Below are 20,458 nucleotides of genomic sequence, written 5' to 3'. Positions count from 1 at the left end.
ACACTGTACCGGGTACACTGTACCGGGTACACTGCACTGTACCCCTGGCATACAATACGGTGAGCGTAAATCAGATTGATCGGTATAATTACAAAGTGCGGGTCTAATCTGAAAAATGAAAACCAGGATAGTTAGATAGTAACTAATAGTAACTAATTTAGTAACTTAACTTAATATTATGTAGTAACTAAGCAACTAAAGGATTGCTCATATATTACGTAGAGCAGAAACTGCTAGAAACTGACTAACAATAAAGACAAATAAAGAACCAGTAATTAATTAGGAGTAATTAATCAGGGTAATTAATTACAAAAAGGCGGGAAGCTGTTCTCTTACCTGTCAATCCAGGGGGATCTTGGCTGCGTAACGCTTGAACATCAGAAAAGAAGGGGTTGGTCGCGCTCATCTGGGGAACATAACATTATTGTGCTGTAAAGAAACCACGTGATCACTTGCCACTTGTCACGTTACCCATTGGTAGAGAGCTATCACGTGACGTTTATACCGAGCTGTCATTGGTCGAGAAGATCGGAGAGCTTACAGTGTATTGTTAGGGCTATTGTGCTATTCTTTCGAGTGTAAGCGGATGCAAGGAAAGGCACAGGGTTCTTGGGTCCCTAGTAGGTACACTATACAGGGTAACAATACTAAGCCCAGGTTAACTATTCGTATACATTAATTTATATACCCCATTACTTATTCATCACAATGTGGCACCTTGTAATTGTGGAGGAAATTCTTTCTTACTTCACGCCATGAAATTAAATTGTAAACTCCATAATATCTAGATGCACATGCTTGGTTCTGGTAATCACGATCCATGCTTTTGACTTTTTAAGCAGTTATTGAATTGTTCATGAGCTAGGAACACACAATGCAACGGCCACAGTCATACTACAGAGTTCAACCAGCATCAGCAGGTGACATTATTAGATTTATGTAAATTTAGTCTTAATATATCAGGCAGGTTACAGGCAGGTTATTAGTCTAGATCTAAGTCTAGTAGCAGTCTAAATAGCCTACTAAATTATAAGTCGCTCTCTCCCTAACATATCTGTATCCTCAACTACAGCACCATGGCCTATTTCTACACATGCACATCGGTCACATACGTGATAACATAACATCAAGTCATTGCAGCATGCTCATTGCTCATGATTATACTAAATAACTGACGCATACGTTAATTATTATATTATTACTGTTCTTTTAGTAACACAACCAGCTTAAACTAACCGAGGAAGAGAAAGAGTCGTTCCCAGGGGTACTGTGTAGAGGAGGAGGCTGGCTGAGAGGGAGGCTGGGAGCGCCGCCCGGCGGTGCGGTGAGGATGGGCGGGGGTGCGGGTGCTATGTGCAGCGCGTTCTGCCCTGGCATGGGTGGTGGCTGGCTCGTCACGGGAGGAGGCTATGAGGGTGCTTAGTGAGGAGGCGCACACGGAAAATTTGATGAGTTCAGAATATTTATTATAATTGTAGAATGTTAGGTTTTTCAGTTCAACAGTTTTTAAAAACTTCTTATCAGCAGTTTATAGATTGAGAAACAATCATTTAAGTGTTAAAACAGGTTCGCGGCAGTAAAAAAAAGATGCGTGAACCAAAAATCACAGTATAAAAAAGATAAATAAACTGCATATATATTTCTCGGCACCTGGAAAGGATCAGGTACTTTGGGCATGGTGTTTACAGGTGGTAAGGGAGGCGGGCGGGACGGCACGAGTGTTTCATTGTCACCCGGTCTGCGAGGGATGGAGGGCGGCGCGGGAGCTTGCCCCTTGATTGGGCTCCCACCACTACTAGACTGAAAAGCAGCATTAGCTCAACTTTGAGTGTTCTAAGCGAGACTGTATTCGTGTAGTGGTGTAGTGGGGGCAGTTCAGGAGGTAGTTAGTGTCTGGACAGCTTTAGTGCAATTAGTGGTTTAGTGAGTGTTATAGTGAGTGTGCCAGAGAGTTCTAATGAGTGGGGAGTTTTCGAGTTCAAGTGCAGAGTTTTTAGTGATGTTTTAAGTTATCTTAAAGTTGTGTGAATTGAGTTCATAGAGTGTACTGGGATTGTTCGTGTGCAATTATGAAGCTCACACCTCACAGGATATGATCAGTACAGCTTTGCGAAAGGATAAAGCAGCATTTATAATTCATAATCTAAAAAACTCTCATATTCCTAAAATCACAACTTTTTCACAATCCTAATCCCCGCCCCCATCCACATAACATCCAGATGCCGAGTCTCCTTACCTGTTGTTTAACACTAGTCCGCCTATCTGGGATGGGTGGAGCGCCTGGTATAGGTGGAGCTGCTCTACTCGGTCCAGCTCCGTCTACTACTACCTCTGCAACTCGTGCTAACTTGTTGGTCTCTTTCCTGTGACACGGATATGGTTGAGTGGGAGAAGTGCTGACCCCACTTGGGGGCTCTTTTCGAAGAAACAATTATTTGAAAATGTTCGTTGAAATGAAATATTAATCAGCTGGAAATTAGATTTCATGAATAAGTGCTGTTGTAAGACGTACCTGTACATAGCTTTCCGTTTTATAAGAGATTACAAAATTACACAATTCACGTCAAATATACAAATATGTGTAACAATAATGCTTTACTTCGAGAATTTGGGCGGTGGAGTGTCGAATATAGAATATACCTTACTCGGGATTATTACGACGGGTTTATTAACGACCGGTTAAAATATGGTTCGGGAAAAATATGGCGAAATTGCTCAAAACCCACCACATTTTCCCGGTCGCCATTTTACCGGTGTCCAACCTTTCAATTTTAGATTCAAAAATTTTGTCTCAGATGTAAATTTCCTTATTAGAGATAAGCAAGTTTAGAAATTTTCGCATTGCTAAAACTTGTGAAACAAGTCGAATTATCAATAATTGTTGAAAGTAGACAGAAATAATGACTCGTGGTTAATCAAACTAGATGGAAAATAATTTTTAACATTTGAAGCGTAACAACTAGATCGATATTAAGATAAAGGGAGAGCTGTTTAGTCTTCCAATAAGTTGTAATCATCTTCGTTATCTTCATCTGGATCATCCCTTTCATCAGTTTTAATTAATTCAAGTTTTAATTTAACTGTTACTTTTACTTTGAGTCCTATTTCATTATGTAGAGATAGTCAATACCTAAGAAATTAAAAATTGGCCTATTTAAATCAAATTTGACAATAAGGATATATGACAAGAATTGGGCAAAAAGGTGAATTTTTTGCAATTTTAGCCAAATGAAGTCGAAAAACCTACAACAAGTGTCCCAATAGTCTTCTTTAGTGAATATAAGACAACGATTAAAATATGAGCACCCATACCCCTTGGGAACCCTAAAAGCTGAGTAGGCGGGTTTATTAACGACCGGTGAAAATGTGGTTCGGGAAAAATATGGCGAAATTACCCTAAACCCACCACTTTATCCCGGTCATAATAATCCCGAGTAAGGTAGATTAAAAATATGGAAACATCAAGTGTGCAGCACAGCTTTGTAGCTGTTGCGATGCTAGGCTACTATTAAAGAATCTTCTAGACGGTTTGGAACCTCGCAAAAAGTGCGTACAACAATAGATCACGTCATGCTAACATTAAATGCTGTAGAGGGGACTGAAGGAGAAAACATGACTGGAAGACAGAAACGAAAATGAATTAAAAGCGCTCAGCCTCTCTTAGTGATATCTGCAGTTGGATAGCATAACATTACCTCGACTTTTGTATGGTTGTAACGCTGCCACTAGAAGTGAAAAAGTAAATAAATTTTAGCAGTTCAAACACGCCAGAAATAACCAAGTTCCCGGGATAAAACTGAGGAAACAAAACAGGAGATGGGTGTAAACCGACCAAATGCATGTAGCAAGATAATAAGCAGTCTGTTAAACAAACTGATAGTTTTATTTCACTACAAATACAGCTGAAACCCACGAAACTTTTAAGAACATCCTAAACCATGCTCTTGTAGAACAATCCAATTCAAAACGAAAACTTACTGGAAGGGGTCCACTTCTACGTGCTCGTAGTCCTTGACTTGAGCTCGACAGAAGGGACAGGTTAGAGAGCTCGATTTATCGTGCTCCTGCCACTGGAACAGACACTCGGAACACAGAAGATGAGCACAGGGTTGTAGTTTAACGTCCTTGTCGTTTTCTTGGCAGATCTGAAATTTGGAGGATTTGAGGTGAGATTTTAACCTGAGAGTAGGTTACTGCGCACCCTCGAGAAGTGACACTTCCAACATTTAAGGGGGGGGGGGGGGGGGGGGGGGGGGGGGGGTTCACCCTGATTTTTTTGTGAAACTTTGTTTCGAGATAGCAGTTGACCAACAAACTAGGACCGGTGACCGAACTTTTGAGGGGGTCCCGGACCCCAACCGCCAAACGGTGCCCGCGGGGAAGCCACGCCCATATTTGGTCCAAATAAGGCTCAATTTAGCCAAATACCCAGAACATGCCCAAAACCCAGATTTTATGTGCTCTACTTGTAGCTAGTGGTCTCTTGAACTCGTATATGAATTTTCATCAAGATTGGACAAAAAATAACTGAGTTATGAGCCAAAAACCATATGACCATATTTGGGCATACGCACCAAATATGATCGATTTTGGCCCATAAATTGGTCAAATATCAATATTTTTGAATGAAACCAACTTTATATGGAAGGTAAGCCTATACTACACATTCTCTATGATTATCAGCTCAGTATCTAACTAACTGTGGATTCTGTGTTTAAATAATCGCAAGAAATGAACAAAACCGCCCATATCTCAGTTCGCGATATTTGCAAAACTGATTTCGCTCAAAACAATAGAACTCAATAGGGTTTCAATATTTTTACATGAAATTTTCAGAATCAACGTAGAATCGCATTTCGACCTTAAGTTGTGTATTGGAATTTAAAGTTAGGCCTTTAAAAAAATTTGGCAGCCAAATTCCAAATTTTGCAATGCGAAATTCAGAATTTGGCCGCCAAATTCTTTTAAAGGCCTAACTCAAAATTCCAATACAAAACTTAAGGTCGAAATGCGATTCTACGTTGATTCTGAAAATTTCATGTAAAAATATTGAAACCCTATTGAGTTCTATTGTTTTGAGCGAAATCAGTTTTGCAATTATCGCGAACTGAGATATAGGCGATTTTATTCATTTTTTGCGATTATTTGAACACAGAATCCACAGTAAGTTAGATATTGAGCTGATAATCATAGAGAATGTGTAGTATAGGCTTACCTTCCATATAAAGTTGGTTTCATTCAAAAATATTTATATTTTACCAATTTATGGGCCAAAATCGATCATATTTGGTGCGTATGCCCAAATATGGTCATATGGTTTTTGGCTCATAACTCAGTCATTTTTTGTCCAATCTTGGTGAAAATTCATATACGAGTTCAAGAGACCACTAGCTACAAGTAGAGCACATAAAATATGGGTTTTGGGCATGTTCAGGGTATTTGGCTAAATTGGGCCTAATTTAGACCAAATATGGGCGTGGCTGCCCCGCGGGCACCGTTTGGCGTCCGGGACCCCCTCAAAAGTTCGGTCACCGGTGTTAGTTTGTTGGTCAGCTGCTATCTCGAAACCAAGTTTCACAAAAAAATCAGGGTGAACCCCCCCCCCCCCCCCCCCCCCCCCCCCCTTAATGTTGAAGGAACTTAAATTTCACAGAATGATACACTCAAAAACAAAACCGGAAGAGTAAATATGTCGCGTTCCAGCAATCAACAGAGAGCTAAAAAGTACGCGCGTGCGACCACTATGCCGCTATTGAAAACTTTCATCACATCACAATGAAATTAAAGTGCAGTTCGCGGCGCGCAGCATTCAGTGACAAACCGGGGAACAAATTCCAATATCATGGAAAAGCAAGCCAAGTGCCAACAAACGCGATTACTCAGCTGTAATAACAACATTTCATTTTATCTATGTAATAATATTTTAGCGAGCACTGGTCGATTTGTTAGCATAATATACACAACAGAAATAGGCCGACATTTAACTTCAAAAGCCGAAAGAAATAATTGGGCGTTTTTAGTTTACCCCTTTACAGTAATCAGGTTACAAGTAAACATTGCAGAATTATTCACAAGGTCCCACACCTATGATATCACAGGACGACAAATTGGCTCACAAAATGCTCGATGTTGTCGGGATTTCTCACTGAGTAAAAACAAATAATGGTACACGCTACTAGTAACCTCTCTACCCACAGCAACAAAATACACACCTACGCTACTAGTTACAGACACCAACCTTGCACTGTTGGAAAGTAGATCCCATGCTTGTATAAATCTCATACTCCTCCTCCGTGACTTGTATCACTTTCTTCTGTTTCTCGTGTTGTATGACTGTCAGGTCTGGGTTCTGTTCCTTGCCGTCCGGATACAGGTAGCTGTGTTGGAAACTACTACAGCTTTATCATCGTTCAGAAACGTTAAAGTTTTGTAATTCAATGATTAACAGTCAATAGGGATCAATAAACAAAAACAGCGATCGTTTTAAACAGATACTAGGGATACAACTAATGGTGGTATTTCCAACGAGGAGGATACTCCTTTTATCTCAGTGTGACAGACATAGTGGACATCTACTAATTCCCAAACATTATCGGTTTCAAGAACTCGCCGAAACGTTTCACAAAACTTAAAGTTTAACTTTTACTTAATTTTAACGGGGTAGGCACAGGGCTCCATGATTCTTACAGTGATCATCTTGACCACAGCCCCCTTCGAAGAACAAAAAGAGTACAATTAAATCAGTTAATTAAAATAATATGTTGATCAATAAGTTAATAACTTACTATCCCTCCTGAGCACCGAGAATCAGGGCCTCACACAAGCTCTTGTTCTGTGGTATTGTCTGCAAGATCTCGTGTTCGTTTGTAACGTAGCCAATAGCCCACTGTCCCAGTCTGGTACACGATAAGCGGAATATGTACCTGAAACAAAAACGGTGTTTAGATTGGTTGGTTTCTGTCACGTGGTGTGAATACTGGGCTTAGATTGGTTGGTTTCTGTCACGTGGTGTGAATAGTGTTTTCTGATTGGCTGTTAGTGATGTATTTAAAGCCGCGCTACTTTTTTTTCTTGGTTTTCATAAAACTATTGCATTGTAGTTTGCAACTGTACGGTACTTACGAACATAATATTATCTTAATATAATATTATCTTATGTTAACCCACTTAGATACAGTTGTGATAACGGTAATAACAAATAAAAACAATACAATGTACCCGGAGTAAATATAGCAGCGTATATTACAGACAATTCGCTTCCTACTTACCTTAACTTCTTAACTTAACACTATGCAGTGTATTTTATCATAAATTATGTCCTGCATCATAATATTTATAACATGTAAAGTTAACTTTACAGTGTTGTCATGTAAATTGTAATGAAGTTGGCCTCTAAGTCCACGATTATTGGAATTTTGTCCTCATCAGATTAGACATAAGAAATCAGTACGATTTTCAGTGATCTCAGAGAGCCGAATTCATCTGTTAACTCTACAAATTCATCTGTTAACTCTACTTATAAAGTTATAACTCAATATTATAATATCTACACTCAACAGCATCTCCTACAACGAGTAATGTACCAGACTTTTTTCATGGTGATTATGTCACTGATTACAGCTGGTTTGGCAGTGTGTTATCGCGAGATGTATGATGAAAACTAGTACACAGCAGCTGTATTATTGTATATAAATGTGTAGGGTACATTCTGACAGTTTACAATACAAATCTAGACAATTATATACAGTTGCTCAATATACGTAGTGTTTCTTATGTCATGTATGTTGGTTAGGTAATCATCGTTCTTCCCGTAATGGTCTATAGTACATTATAGTACATCATGGTACATACATATCATGGTATAACCTCAAGAAAAGCCGCTCGTAAAAGTCAAAGTAGAGAGAATACACATGAAAAAGTGAAGTAAATTTTAGTGATCATCGCATCTCAGATGAAAATTTCGTCTGACAACACCATAAGTAAGTAAGTAGCTCGTTCTTAAATCTAAAGGAACTAAAAATCACAGTCAAGCAAATGAGGGAAATGTAGTCACGTGATCACACCACTTTAACTCTTAGCGCACGGATTACTGAACAATAACTACAAGCAACTAAAATAAACTTAGATATTCAACATACGAAACCAGCCAAGTGTTTGGATTGTAAATATGACATTTAAATGTTGATACTTTTATTTAAAAGTCTGGCGAAACAGTTTCAGGACAAAGAACCATCTTTTTCTTTTCAATTCAGAACTCAACGTTCATTGAGTTCAAACTGATCAGCATCTGCATCTGGACAGTATTGGAAAGTGGCCATCATCCACTCCTTCATACACAAAACTTTCTCTGAAGCAAGATAAAAAACCCTCTTCAGTAGATCCGTGTGCAGTATCGGGTTCATGAGCGCGTTTAGTGGCACTACTGTCATAGTCAGAATATCAGTAATATGATGAGGTATTGTCTTTCCAAGGAGACTTGCAATCATTGTCACGTGAACAGGAAACCAGCAAGCAACTTGTAATCCAACGAGGATGGAAACTTTGAAGGAGAGAAAGAATGCTCTGTCAGTTTCCGGAGTGTTGTCAAGATCCTGGTTATTTGAGGGATTCACTGCTGCTTTGGATTTCAGGAATTCGCGGGTTATGCAACGATAACAAATCGCTATGAGAAGTAGATAGATGGAGTTTTCAACCACATAAACTATCTTGTATGTAAGCATTGAGCCTTCAGTTGAAAACAAGTCAGGAAAGCACATTGAAGATGCTCCATAGAGGCCAACTGAAGTCATCTTGTCAGAGGAGAACAACTCACCTTGCCAGGTCATGTTCCTCAGCACTTCAACAGATCACTAGTGGTGTACTGAAGTGTAGTGTTGAGATCCAACCTTTTGTAAAGGCTAACCAGCAGAGCTAAATCTGCCTTTCTTCCCCTTCTGATGAGTGGATTACTTTTGAAAAAGTACTCATGGACAAAAGCAGCTGCCCACTCAAAACTGGTAAAGGTAGCTATTAAAGGCAACAGAGCCATTGCAACATTAAATATATTCATAATAATGTAAAGCACTGAAAATTGTTGGAATTTAATTTCTTGGGCCCCGAGTCCCTTAATGCAGGTGTAACTCCTACACACACTAGTAGCCACAGCAACTTGCAGTGCGCCATGGGTCGAGGCAAATGCTAATGCTCCTGACACCTTGCACAGAACTGATGACCTCCAAGACACATCATGTAGACAGTATTCCCCCTCAAACTCCCAATGCTTCCAACAAACTATGAGCAAATACACTGCAAGTAGTACATCGTACACTGCCAACGTCACGCACTGCACTATGTCTATCTTCAGTGATGTGCGCTTGCCATTCCCGTATCTCATGATATGGTACGAAATAGCATATGCATTTAAACAAAATATGCCCAGTGTTTCTACCATCATTACAACAATCATGGTCTTGCTGGCTATCAGGCTCGTTTGAGATGAGAAGTAGGAGGACATGGTACAGTTATCACACTCATCACTGGAATCAGAGCAGTCCGGGATAGAGTCACAGGTTAGCTTCTTGGGAACTGGAAGCTGGTTTGATTTGCAGTAGAATGTATCAGGGCAATGTTGTTCATCAACACCGTTTTTGCAGTTTTTGATTCGGTCACAGAAAACGAAAGATTTTGACGATGTTTGCGTTGAGTCATAAGTCAGTTCAATTGAGGAGGTTTCAGTACAGTTGTAGGTGGGGTCAAGCCCTGATTCAATCTTTTTGCAATGGAAGCCAAGAGTTGTGTTGTTTATGCAATTTTCTAATTCTGCTGGGTCTATACTTGTTGGAGATTTTTGTTTTTTTTCTGTGGTAACTTATCTAACCAGGATTGCCACGTAACTTCCAAAAACAAATTTTTGTTCAACTTCAAAATTTCGCTCGCAGTTTCTTGAGCCAAAATTTTCGAACAATTCGGCGTTATGAAGCAGACATTTGACGCGTTGGTTCTCTCCTTGTTGAAGTAAATAATCCTCTGACACTGTTGGTAATCATGACAAGCACACTCATCACTGTAATCAAGACAATCGAGCTTACTGTCACACAGCTGGCTGATTGTTATACATCCTCTACCATCAGCACACTTGAAGGTGTCCTCCCCGCACCCGCATTCATCTGTCAGGCACGAAGAGTAACCGTCACACTTCCATTTGTTGGATATGGCACAACCCAACGTGGCTGAGCTATTCCCGTCAAAGCACGTGGAGTACCCATCCTTATTATCAATCATAGTACCATTCTCAGTCAGGTTCTCAGCAAGATCTATTTGAAGGAAAAGATCAGAATGTCGGATTGCCAGAGGAAGTCCCCACTGAGTCACCAGCTCGGTGCAGGTCTGCCTCTCGAACACCTTGGATAACATTCGCTCAATGGGACCAAATACAGGGGTCTCACCATCCAATACCCTTGTAAGGGTAGTCATGTTTACTACAGGGGACAATGCATTTACAGATGCCAAAAACCAACAAGCTACCCAGAAAGCTAAGACGCAGAGAAGGTTTGAACTGGAAAACATTTGGATTTGATGATCGGAGCTCTACTACTGTAGTCAAAAACTAAAATGTGGCAAATTGACTCTGCCCATCTCTCTTATATGCATGAACAGGGGAAGGTGCCAAATCGTGATGATATTCCGAGAAGCCCATTATCAATTTTAAGTGCTTGAGTCCAGATCAGAGGTTTTTTTTTAATATCTTGCTTTCTTCAAAATGAAGGTAGGCATGCAAGAAAGATTGGTCTTTTGTTCAAATCTATCTCGTTCAAGTGCTATTTTATGAGCTGTACAATTGAACCTCAAGATAGTACCCCCATTGGCACAAGAGGTGTTGTTTGTTGAACTGCTTTGAGTTTTCTGACGCACATAATATACAGGGTGGGCCAAAAGTCAGTACCCATACGTTGGGTCTTATACCTCCGCCGTGTTTTATATTTGAGAGTTGTTGCTTTGCAGATGGCATACTGTACCTACTTGTTCGACGATTCCGTCGCCAAAATTTGAAAATTCGAATATTTTAGACCACGCCCATTCAATATTAAAACACCTATATTGTTCTCTCTGAACATGTTGGACTCCTAATTTTTTTCTGAGACGGTAGATTATTACATTTTGCATCTTATCTGAAAAAAATATGTGAAATGGATTAGAAATGACGAAGATATCAAGGATTTTGTGTATCTCGTTAGCAAAATTGATTGGGTGATTATGTGACACCGTGACACGACACCTTAATTGGGCAGCCTTAACAATTCCCATAATGTTTAATGGGGTGGTTAACGGGGGTCACCTTATCACGTGATTAGGTAAGCCAATCACCTGATCACATGTAATGAATAAACTCGTTATGCTTCGTATCTCGGTCATCTGAGAAGCTATAACTCTAATTTTTTCAGGACAAACGTAATTCAAATGGCCAAACACAATTCAGTAAAATTTAGCTCGATCCGACTATCCAAATTATCAAATAAATGCGAAAATTAACCTTCATTTGAAAAAAATGAACACGAATATTTTTCGAGTTGACAAATTCCTCGAACCAGTGGTGGTATTAAGTCATACCAGAAAGAATTATTTCAATTGGGCAGTCAGTGACTGAGCTATAAAGGCTAACGTATGGGTACTGACTATTGGCCCACCCTGTACATATATAATGTATTTTTGAAACACCCTGTAGTACTGCCTACTTTACGTTGCAACAGAGCTGCTCAAACACGACAATATTTACAACATATTACGAACTTAAATGGTTTCGGTGCTTTAATAGGCCCAAGTTCTAGAAGACGAGCTTTAACAGATAACGCTGACGCAACCACTGATTCTTGAAGTGTTTACAATCTCAGACGGACACAATGTCATATAGCTATATAGTGTATTGAATGACGGAGTTACTCAATACACTAATATATATTGAGATGTTAGTACAGAAGGATTGTAGTTCACGTAGTAAGATGGGTTATAATTTGCGTCCAAGAGTGGTGTTTCTTTAATTAAACATCAATAACGATCTACATTCTATAGCTGGTGTAGTGTGACATGTAAAATGTAAATGACATATTTTTACGCATAGGACGCATCTACATTGTACGTTAAAGTTTATATTATTGTGAAATTTCAAGGGTCGTGTATTCTTTTCTTTCTCTCTTTTTTAAAAAGAGAAGCTGGACCTGAATGGGACACGAGGTCGTGCTTGTAAGTAGTAACATTCTGATTCCCGTTTACTGCGGGTATTTCCTCTCCCCCAAATGTAATCACAATAATTAAATGGTTTAGTAATTCCTTACATCTAGACGGTACGTGATAAGTTTAAAGTAAGGATTGCTTCAAGTACACACTACACTACACGTTTAGGAGCTGTATGTGTATGATTTACACTGTTACCATGGTAACGTGCCTGGTTCTCTACACTGTTCAACAAGAGGTACAAAGAGAGAGCACTGTCTAACACACAGCTACTATAACACAGTTAGCTTAAACAGCATAGGTAGCTAAGTTAGCTACCTATACTGTTCTCAGTAAGAAGGAGAGAGAAGTAGGACTATACGGTATATACTATACGGTATACACTGCACTGGGATTATACGGTATACGGTATAGTCCTACTTCTCTAATACACTGTATATACACCGTGTTATAGTCCTACTATACAGGTCTGTCTATGTAGGAGTGAGGGACTAATGAGGGTACTTAACACCCAGTGTTACACAGGACTGACGTGTGATTTGTAATGAGGAGGGGGTTTAAAGTAACGTGTAATTTGTAATTTGTAATTGATAATGAGGTGAGATTGTTTTGTAACTTTGTAATTTGTAATTGATAATGAGGTGAGATTGTTTTGTAATTTGTTGTTACTTTCGTATGTGTTACTACTTGACACTCGTTGGAATGTGATTAAGAGTGTATCAAGTTTGGAAGCATCAAACTATATACTACTGTTACTACTATTTTACTGTACAAGTTATAATTCATTGTATACACAGGATAAGTTGGTGTTAGGAAAAATTCAAATTTGGAGGAGGATGGAGAAATTTGAGAGAAAAATTCAACTTATTATATTATAACTGTGCTGGATGAAAATTTATTTTATTCATTTATTATTTATTTATATCCCCTTTTAGGTTACTTACGTTCCAGGTTTATGAATGTATTTCTGTAACCGCTCTTTTACCTCACCATACGTCAGAAATGCCTGGTAACCTGTAGATATCACATGAAATATGTGAGAAGATATTATGCGAAATATGTTAGAAGATATGTGAAATATGTGAGAAGATATGTAAAAGAGACCAGGAAACGCTACTTTGGGAGGAGTTTCCACTTTTTGGTCATTTGTAGCGTGTGTCGCGTCGTTAATTTAATCGTTATCAAATAATTAACATATTTGCTTACATCTACAAGATCATAATAGCAGTGAAACTACGGTATTTCGGGCGGGGTTATCATAACTCTAGCTAGTGCCGTTTCTGAACCGAACCTACACTATTTACCATAACTATTGTAACTGTCTCTCTCTCTCACCTGTGTGTGTTACAGCTAACATTTTCCAGTTTATCAAGAGAGTATCCCACGGTTGAAAGAGCCGAGTAAACACATCAAACTCGAACACTGATACCTAGAGATAATGATATGTGTTAGATAATTACATATTTAACGAGATAACATGTGATAGATAATAACTTAACTACTGCCCTACAAAGTAAGGAATACAAGATAACATGACAATTTAGATCAAACAATGTTAGATAGATCACACCTTCACAGTTGTTAGCAAAACATATAATAGCGCGTTACCACTAGTTACAGCGCGTTACCACTAGTTACCACTAGTTACCATTAGTTACCACTAGTTACAGCGCGTAACCACTAGTTACCACTAGTTACCACTAGTTACCAAACGAAGTTAGATAGATCACACGATCACAGTTGTTAGCAAAACATATCACGAGAAAGATAGGTGTTTTCTGACGATATAAAAATAATATTTACACTATACAATATGGATAAATATTAGATAATGAGGCGTATTTATGATGCGAGAACTGGCTCTATTATCTGTGGTAAGGGAGGGCAGATTTGTGACCCGCCAAGCTATGCCATTGTAATATTCTGATTGTTTAGCGCCAACAATCCAAGCCCCAAACCCCCCCACCCGGCCCCTCCGGGCCGGCCCCTCAGTGGCTGAACAAACCACTCAGTGGCTGAACAAACCATGTCATTGTGAGTAAGGTCGAACAATCCCAGCCCCCCCCCCCCCCCCCCCCCCGGGCCGGTCCCTCAGTTGGCCTCAGTTGCTGAACAAACCATGTCATTGTGAGTAAGGTCCCCCCGGCCCCTCAGTGGCTGAACAAACCATGTCATTGTGAGTAAGGTCCCCCCCTCCGGGCCGGCCCCTCAGTTGCCCTCAGTGGCTGAACAAACCATGTCATTGTGAGTAAGGTCCCCCCCGGCCCCTCAGTGGCTGAACAAACCATGTCATTGTGAGTAAGGTCCCCCCCTCCGGGCCGGCCCCTCAGTTGGCCTCAGTGGCTGAACAAACCATGTCATTGTGAGTAAGGTCCCCCCCCTGGTCCCTCAGTGGCTGAACAAACCATGTCATTGTGAGTAAGGTCGATGGTAGACTTCAGAGCCATAGCCTCGTAGCTACTCGTTATTGGGTGCACATTCGACAGCGACATTCGGAAATCTTTCCAAGATACAATCACTCTGAAAATGTGATTTATTTAGAGATTAACTTTGTGAATGACCGAATAATTAAATAACTAGAGAATTTAACAAGTCATAAGATTGCGAAGGCTTCGGTTATAGTGCGATTTTAGGTTTGAACTAGAGTCCAGTTAATGAAAGAACATAGTCATAAGTTTTCTCTATCATTCAATTATTCCTTTGATTCGAGAGTCCTAAGATCGACGATTATAACTATTTTGCATGACTCCACAAACAGTATAATATGATGTATACTACTAACTACTCCAATTCAAGTATTCCATACATTGTAAATACTAAATATACAGCGCGTTACCACTAGTTACAGCGCGTTACCACTAGTTACCACTTGTTACCACTAGTTACAGCACGTTACCGCTAGTTACAGCGCGTTACCATTATAATTAGTTACCACTAGTTAAAGCGTGTTACCATTAGTTACCACTAGTTACAGCGTGTTACCATAATTAGTTACCACTAGTTACCACTAGTTACAGCGCGTTACCACTAGTTACAGCGCGTTACCACTAGTTACAGCGTGTACCACTAGTTACAGTGCGTTACCACTAGTTACAGCGTGTTACCATTATAATTAGTTACCACTAGTTAAAGCGTGTTACCATTAGTTACCACTAGTTACAGCGTGTTACCATAATTAGTTACCACTAGTTACCACTAGTTACAGCGCGTTACCATTAGTTACCACTAGTTACAGCGCATTACCATTAGTAACTGCAACATGCCTACTAAGTCTTCAGCACTTTTAAACAGTTCCTCCCCTACTCTCCATATACTCCTACTACTTACGTACTGCCTGTGTTGTTATATATATCAGGTTGTACTTGTACACTGTTAAAATATGTGCTCGGAACATCCCAACTTGGACCTGCTTCAAGAAATTCTTCAAACCGAGGAACGGGTCAAATCGTTCATTAAGAAGCTCTGATTTCTAAACAGTTCACGTTTTTCAACCACAAACCCTTAGTTAGAGTATTTTATATGGAGCTGCTATTTGACGCACATTAAGCATTAAGTAATTCAGGGTACGGTTATAAATCAAACGAGAGACAAGTGTTTCATGCTACTGGCCCACCTTACTGGCCATGGAATGAACTGGGAGCAGAACACAGGAGAGTTAGTCTAGGCCCAGTACTCCCCCCACGGCCCCGCCCCCCCCCCCCCCTAATCTACTCGACAAAGTCGGTATTTAGCAAAATAAGAATACAACGCCATGAACCTGAGCCGCGCTGTAAATTTCGAAGTTCTACTCCGCTAATTATGCTGGTAATTATAAAACCCGTCACTCCCTTGTATTACTCAAGTCTTAATACAATTGCGTGCTACTTTTGTTGATTTTAATTATATAATGGCTTGAACTAAGTGATGTAATTGTCTCAACTAAGCGACTTAATTGGTTTAACTAAGGCACAGGCATGGTGAATTGTTGACACTTTACGCTTTGATTAAACTATGACCACGTCATCTTGATCCTACAGAACAACAGATATTGTAGATTAAGAGATAATGAAATACAAATAACTTATTGTCGACTGAAGACGATTGACACATTTTATTTGAAAGCTTCTGAGATTCGAATCAATGTCCTGTCATTCAATGTCCTGCACTGTCATATGACTTCGCACAAGCGTACTTGAACTGGATTATGCGATTATTTACAATCTGTAGCAGTTACATTATACTATTATACAGCGGAATATCACATTTCAACACTATTTAACATTTCTTTGGAAATAAGAAAAATATGATAAAGTACATTGCTATACGTCACAGAGTACGTCTATCCATTCTCATCCGTTACTACTAACAAAAAATCATTTTCCTACTCAAAGCGCTGTTGTAAGTGTATATTTCATGAAATTTATTGTACACTGTATAGCTGTATGTATTATACACTGTATAGTTTACAGGCAAGTTGCTAAGTAAATACGTTAAGTGCTACTATATACGCCTATACTTAAAAGTTTTCACAGCCCACGATGAATTACACATTTATGAGCTGAGATGATGATAATCCCAACTATGTGTCAGAACAACGATACTCATTATATAGAACGTTGATTGCAGCCCCCACCCAGCCTTCCCCAGAGTCAGCTCTCCACTCATTCTCTAATAATAATCTTAGCCTTCACTTGCTCCCTTACCTCTCTATGGTAATTTAAACCCCCTCCGGCCCTTCCCCCATAGTAAATATAGCCCCCCTCCGGCCCTTCCCCCATAGTAAATATAGCCCCCCTCCGGCCCTTCCCCCATAGTAAATATAGCCCCCCTCCGGCCCTTCCCCCATAGTAAATATAGCCCCCCTCCAGCCCTTCCTCCATAGTAAATATAGCCCCCATCCAGCCCTTCCCCCATAGTAAATAAATCCCCCCTCCAGCCCTTCCCCCATATAGTAAATATAGCCCCCCTCCAGCCCTTCCCCCATAGTAAATATAGCCCCCCTCCAGCCCTTCCCCTATAGTAAATATAGTCCCCCCCCCTCCGGCCCTTCCCCCATAGTAAATATAGTCCCCCCTCCAGCCCTTCCTCCATAGTAAATATAGTCCCCCCCCCCCCCCCTCCGGCCCTTCCCCCATAGTAAATATAGCCCCCCTCCGACCCTTCCCCCATAGTAAATATAGTCCCCCCTCCAGCCCTTCCTCCATAGTAAATATATCCCCCCTCCAGCCCTTCCCCTATAGTAAATATAGTCCCCCCCCCCCCCTCCGGCCCTTCCCCTATAGTAAATATAGTCCCCCCCCCCCCCCTCCGGCCCTTCCCCCATAGTAAATATAGTCCCCCCTCCAGCCCTTCCTCCATAGTAAATATAGTCCCCCCTCCAGCCCTTCCTCCATAGTAAATATAGCCCCCCTCCAGCCCTTCCCCCATAGTAAATATAGCCCCCCTCCAGCCCTTCCCCTATAGTAAATATAGTCCCCCCCCCCTCCGGCCCTTCCCCCATAGTAAATATAGTCCCCCCTCCAGCCCTTCCTCCATAGTAAATATAGTCCCCCCCCCCCCTCCGGCCCTTCCCCCATAGTAAATATAGCCCCCCTCCAGCCCTTCCCCCATAGTAAATATAGCCCCCCTCCAGCCCTTCCCCTATAGTAAATATAGTCCCCCCCCCCCCTCCGGCCCTTCCCCCATAGTAAATATAGTCCCCCCTCCAGCCCTTCCTCCATAGTAAATATAGTCCCCCCCCCCTCCGGCCCTTCCCCCATAGTAAATATAGCCCCCCTCCAGCCCTTCCCCTATAGTAAATATAGTCCCCCCCCTCCGGCCCTTCCCCCATAGTAAATATAGTCCCCCCTCCAGCCCCTCATATCCCCTCCTTCTGCATCTGCCTCATCTGATGTCGCCATAGCAATCAACAAATGTACATAATACAACCCCTCAGCGCTGTGACAGCGGACGTTAAAAGAGAGTTAACATGGGTTTAAGCCGAGCTTGCAATAGCACTGCTTCCACTCAGTGCTAAGTGACGACATGTGTTGTAATTGTAGGGGGAGGGCGTGGTTACAACACGTGGTGTTATACCACGTGGTACACAACACGTGGTACACAACACGTGGTACACAACACGTGGTACACAACACGTGGTACACAACACGTGGTACACAACACGTGGTACACTCTTGTACAACTACAACTAAAACTAGTATAACTGGTAATATTCTCATTTATACCTTGATACGGAGCTAGTACTCCTGTAAAACATACAAGTTATATTAACTAAAACTCTCACGTAATGTATACAATTATTAGTACTATATTACTGGTACTTTCTTCTCCCTTATACGTTGTACAACTCTTGTAAAATATACAAAAATAGGGAGTTACAGGTTAAAGTCTGACTACTAAATAGGGAGTTACAGGTTAGTCTGACTACTTTTTCACATTTTGTTGCGTATTCGGTATTTTAATGTGATATTATAAAGAAAACAAGCTCTGCAGAACAAGCTGTTAACTACAAGAAGTTTTCTTCTTGCGAAGGCTGAAATAATAGAAAAGTAGGGAGTTAATGTGTAGATTTGTCTAATTCGCTTGTTGGAATGTGGCCGGTATTTGAAGAATCTGGTTTCCAATGTTTACAGTTTAACAGGTAGGGGAGGGCTTTGCAAAACGTGCAGAATATTGTACAGTTGTGTACTACTGGACTGTCAAAATTGAGAGAACATGTATAGTGTATACCCTGTATAGCTGTATGCGGCACTGTCGATGTTGAGGTGAAACTTGTACACTGGGTGTACAATTTACAATGTACATTGTACATAGATGTGGATTTTGGAGTAACAGATATATTACTCCCCACCAGAATCCACATATTTTATTCATTGTGGGGTATGAAATAGGTAACATATTATACTAGATAGTTCCTCATACAAAAAAAAAGTCGCATCTCAGATTCCACTTCCTACATGCGACTTTTTTCCAATAGTCGCAGTGTAACACAGTGTTACATTGTGTAACAAACTACGATCCACTGTGTTGCCTACAGAAACTCGAAAGTCAAAAGTTCGCTTTGGCTTGGTTCTCCTTTAATTTAAGAATGTTGTAAGTGTTAACTTATGGATAATTAACTTAAACCAGTAATAATGTGTAGGTTAGACAGTCATCACACTTGTCACTTACTTGTCTCCAAATGAATTCTTCCAGAATTCGGCAGCTTCTTCTTTTGTGATTCGGAACTCTGCTCCAATGAAAATACTGAAACATTGATAAAATATCTTTAAAACACATAATATTTATAATTGAAACTCCAGAAGAACATTTATTTGTATACGAAAAGGTGAATCGTGAGTAATATTTGCATCTGATCGTGACAGTAAATCAAGGTATAAATCTTTAATATAAAGGAATTAGAATCAATAAATAATGTTTATAATCGGTCACTTGTCAAGGCATGTAAGGTCATTCGGCGAATTTTCTATGAAATAAAATGATGTATTTGTAAACATTTAAATTTTGAAAGTTTATTGATAAAAAATATTTAAAAAAAGGTTTTACCTGTTAGGAAAGAGGGCTCGTAGTTCATACAACATGTGACTGATATGAAGAGATAGTCTGGTAAGTGTCTTCCGTTCTGTGCTATTCTCATTATACACATTACGGCTGTCTCTGAACAACTTGATACCTCTTTTCAACTGTAATAAAGGCGAAGTTTAAATAAATGAAATTAACTTTTATACAGACAAAAATTATTGTAAATACGACTTGCTACTTCTTCCCTCCGATGTTATCAACAATTATGAATTGATTGATTTTTTTTTGTGGCAAATAACACGGTGACCTGAAATTAACATTGATCAAGTTGTAAAAGTAAAACTTAATTTTCGTATCAATAAATTCTAACTTTCAAGTTTTGGTTTAACTTTTAGAAGTAGAGCTCTTACTGTTACCACTATTTTTAATTTCTGTTAGAGTTGCGTGATAATACTACTGTACTACTACTACTACTACTATGTCGGAACTAAGTCCAATCTACGCCAGATAACCCCCTCCATATATCTCTGTCCCGCCTCAGGATTCGCAGTTCCTCTTTAGAGTTTGTCCCAACCTCCTTCAGTAACATAGACAAGTAGCTTTGTCTTGGTCGGCCTTGCTGTGCTCTACCGTGCGTACGTTCCCATAAGACTAAATCACTAGCAAGTGATAATTTATAATAGTACCGTTTAATTAATAATAGTACCGTGATAATAGTTCCGTGATAATTTTAATAGTACTGTTATTCCTT

General features: G+C 40.0%; 1 protein-coding gene across 4 annotated transcripts in view; it reads right to left on the bottom strand.

Moving 5' to 3' along the window:
* The window catches only part of LOC134821785 (E3 ubiquitin-protein ligase CBL-like), a 40,816-nt gene that overhangs the window by 11,595 nt on the left and 8,763 nt on the right, over positions 1 to 20,458 (bottom strand). For 2 of the 4 annotated variants that reach the window (XM_063832557.1, XM_063832559.1), the window contains exons 5-17: positions 19,732 to 19,868; positions 19,357 to 19,431; positions 14,613 to 14,727; positions 13,543 to 13,636; positions 13,152 to 13,221; positions 6,786 to 6,923; positions 6,239 to 6,377; positions 3,979 to 4,145; positions 3,696 to 3,725; positions 2,237 to 2,363; positions 1,651 to 1,800; positions 1,237 to 1,407; positions 337 to 406 (exon numbers count right to left, since the gene is read on the bottom strand). In XM_063832557.1, coding sequence (XP_063688627.1) covers positions 337 to 406; positions 1,237 to 1,407; positions 1,651 to 1,800; positions 2,237 to 2,363; positions 3,696 to 3,725; positions 3,979 to 4,145; positions 6,239 to 6,377; positions 6,786 to 6,923; positions 13,152 to 13,221; positions 13,543 to 13,636; positions 14,613 to 14,727; positions 19,357 to 19,431; positions 19,732 to 19,868 — 1,483 coding nt within the window. The remainder of the gene's footprint in view (positions 1 to 336; positions 407 to 1,236; positions 1,408 to 1,650; positions 1,801 to 2,236; positions 2,364 to 3,695; positions 3,726 to 3,978; positions 4,146 to 6,238; positions 6,378 to 6,785; positions 6,924 to 13,151; positions 13,222 to 13,542; positions 13,637 to 14,612; positions 14,728 to 19,356; positions 19,432 to 19,731; positions 19,869 to 20,458) is intronic. The other 2 variants (XM_063832560.1, XM_063832558.1) reach the window with 2 other exon arrangements.

The sequence above is a fragment of the Bolinopsis microptera genome, chromosome 10, assembly GCF_026151205.1.
Source record: "Bolinopsis microptera isolate Bmic1 chromosome 10, MBARI_Bmic_1.0, whole genome shotgun sequence".
Lineage (NCBI taxonomy): Eukaryota > Metazoa > Ctenophora > Tentaculata > Lobata > Bolinopsidae > Bolinopsis > Bolinopsis microptera.
This window is presented reverse-complemented; position numbering and strand designations above follow the sequence as displayed.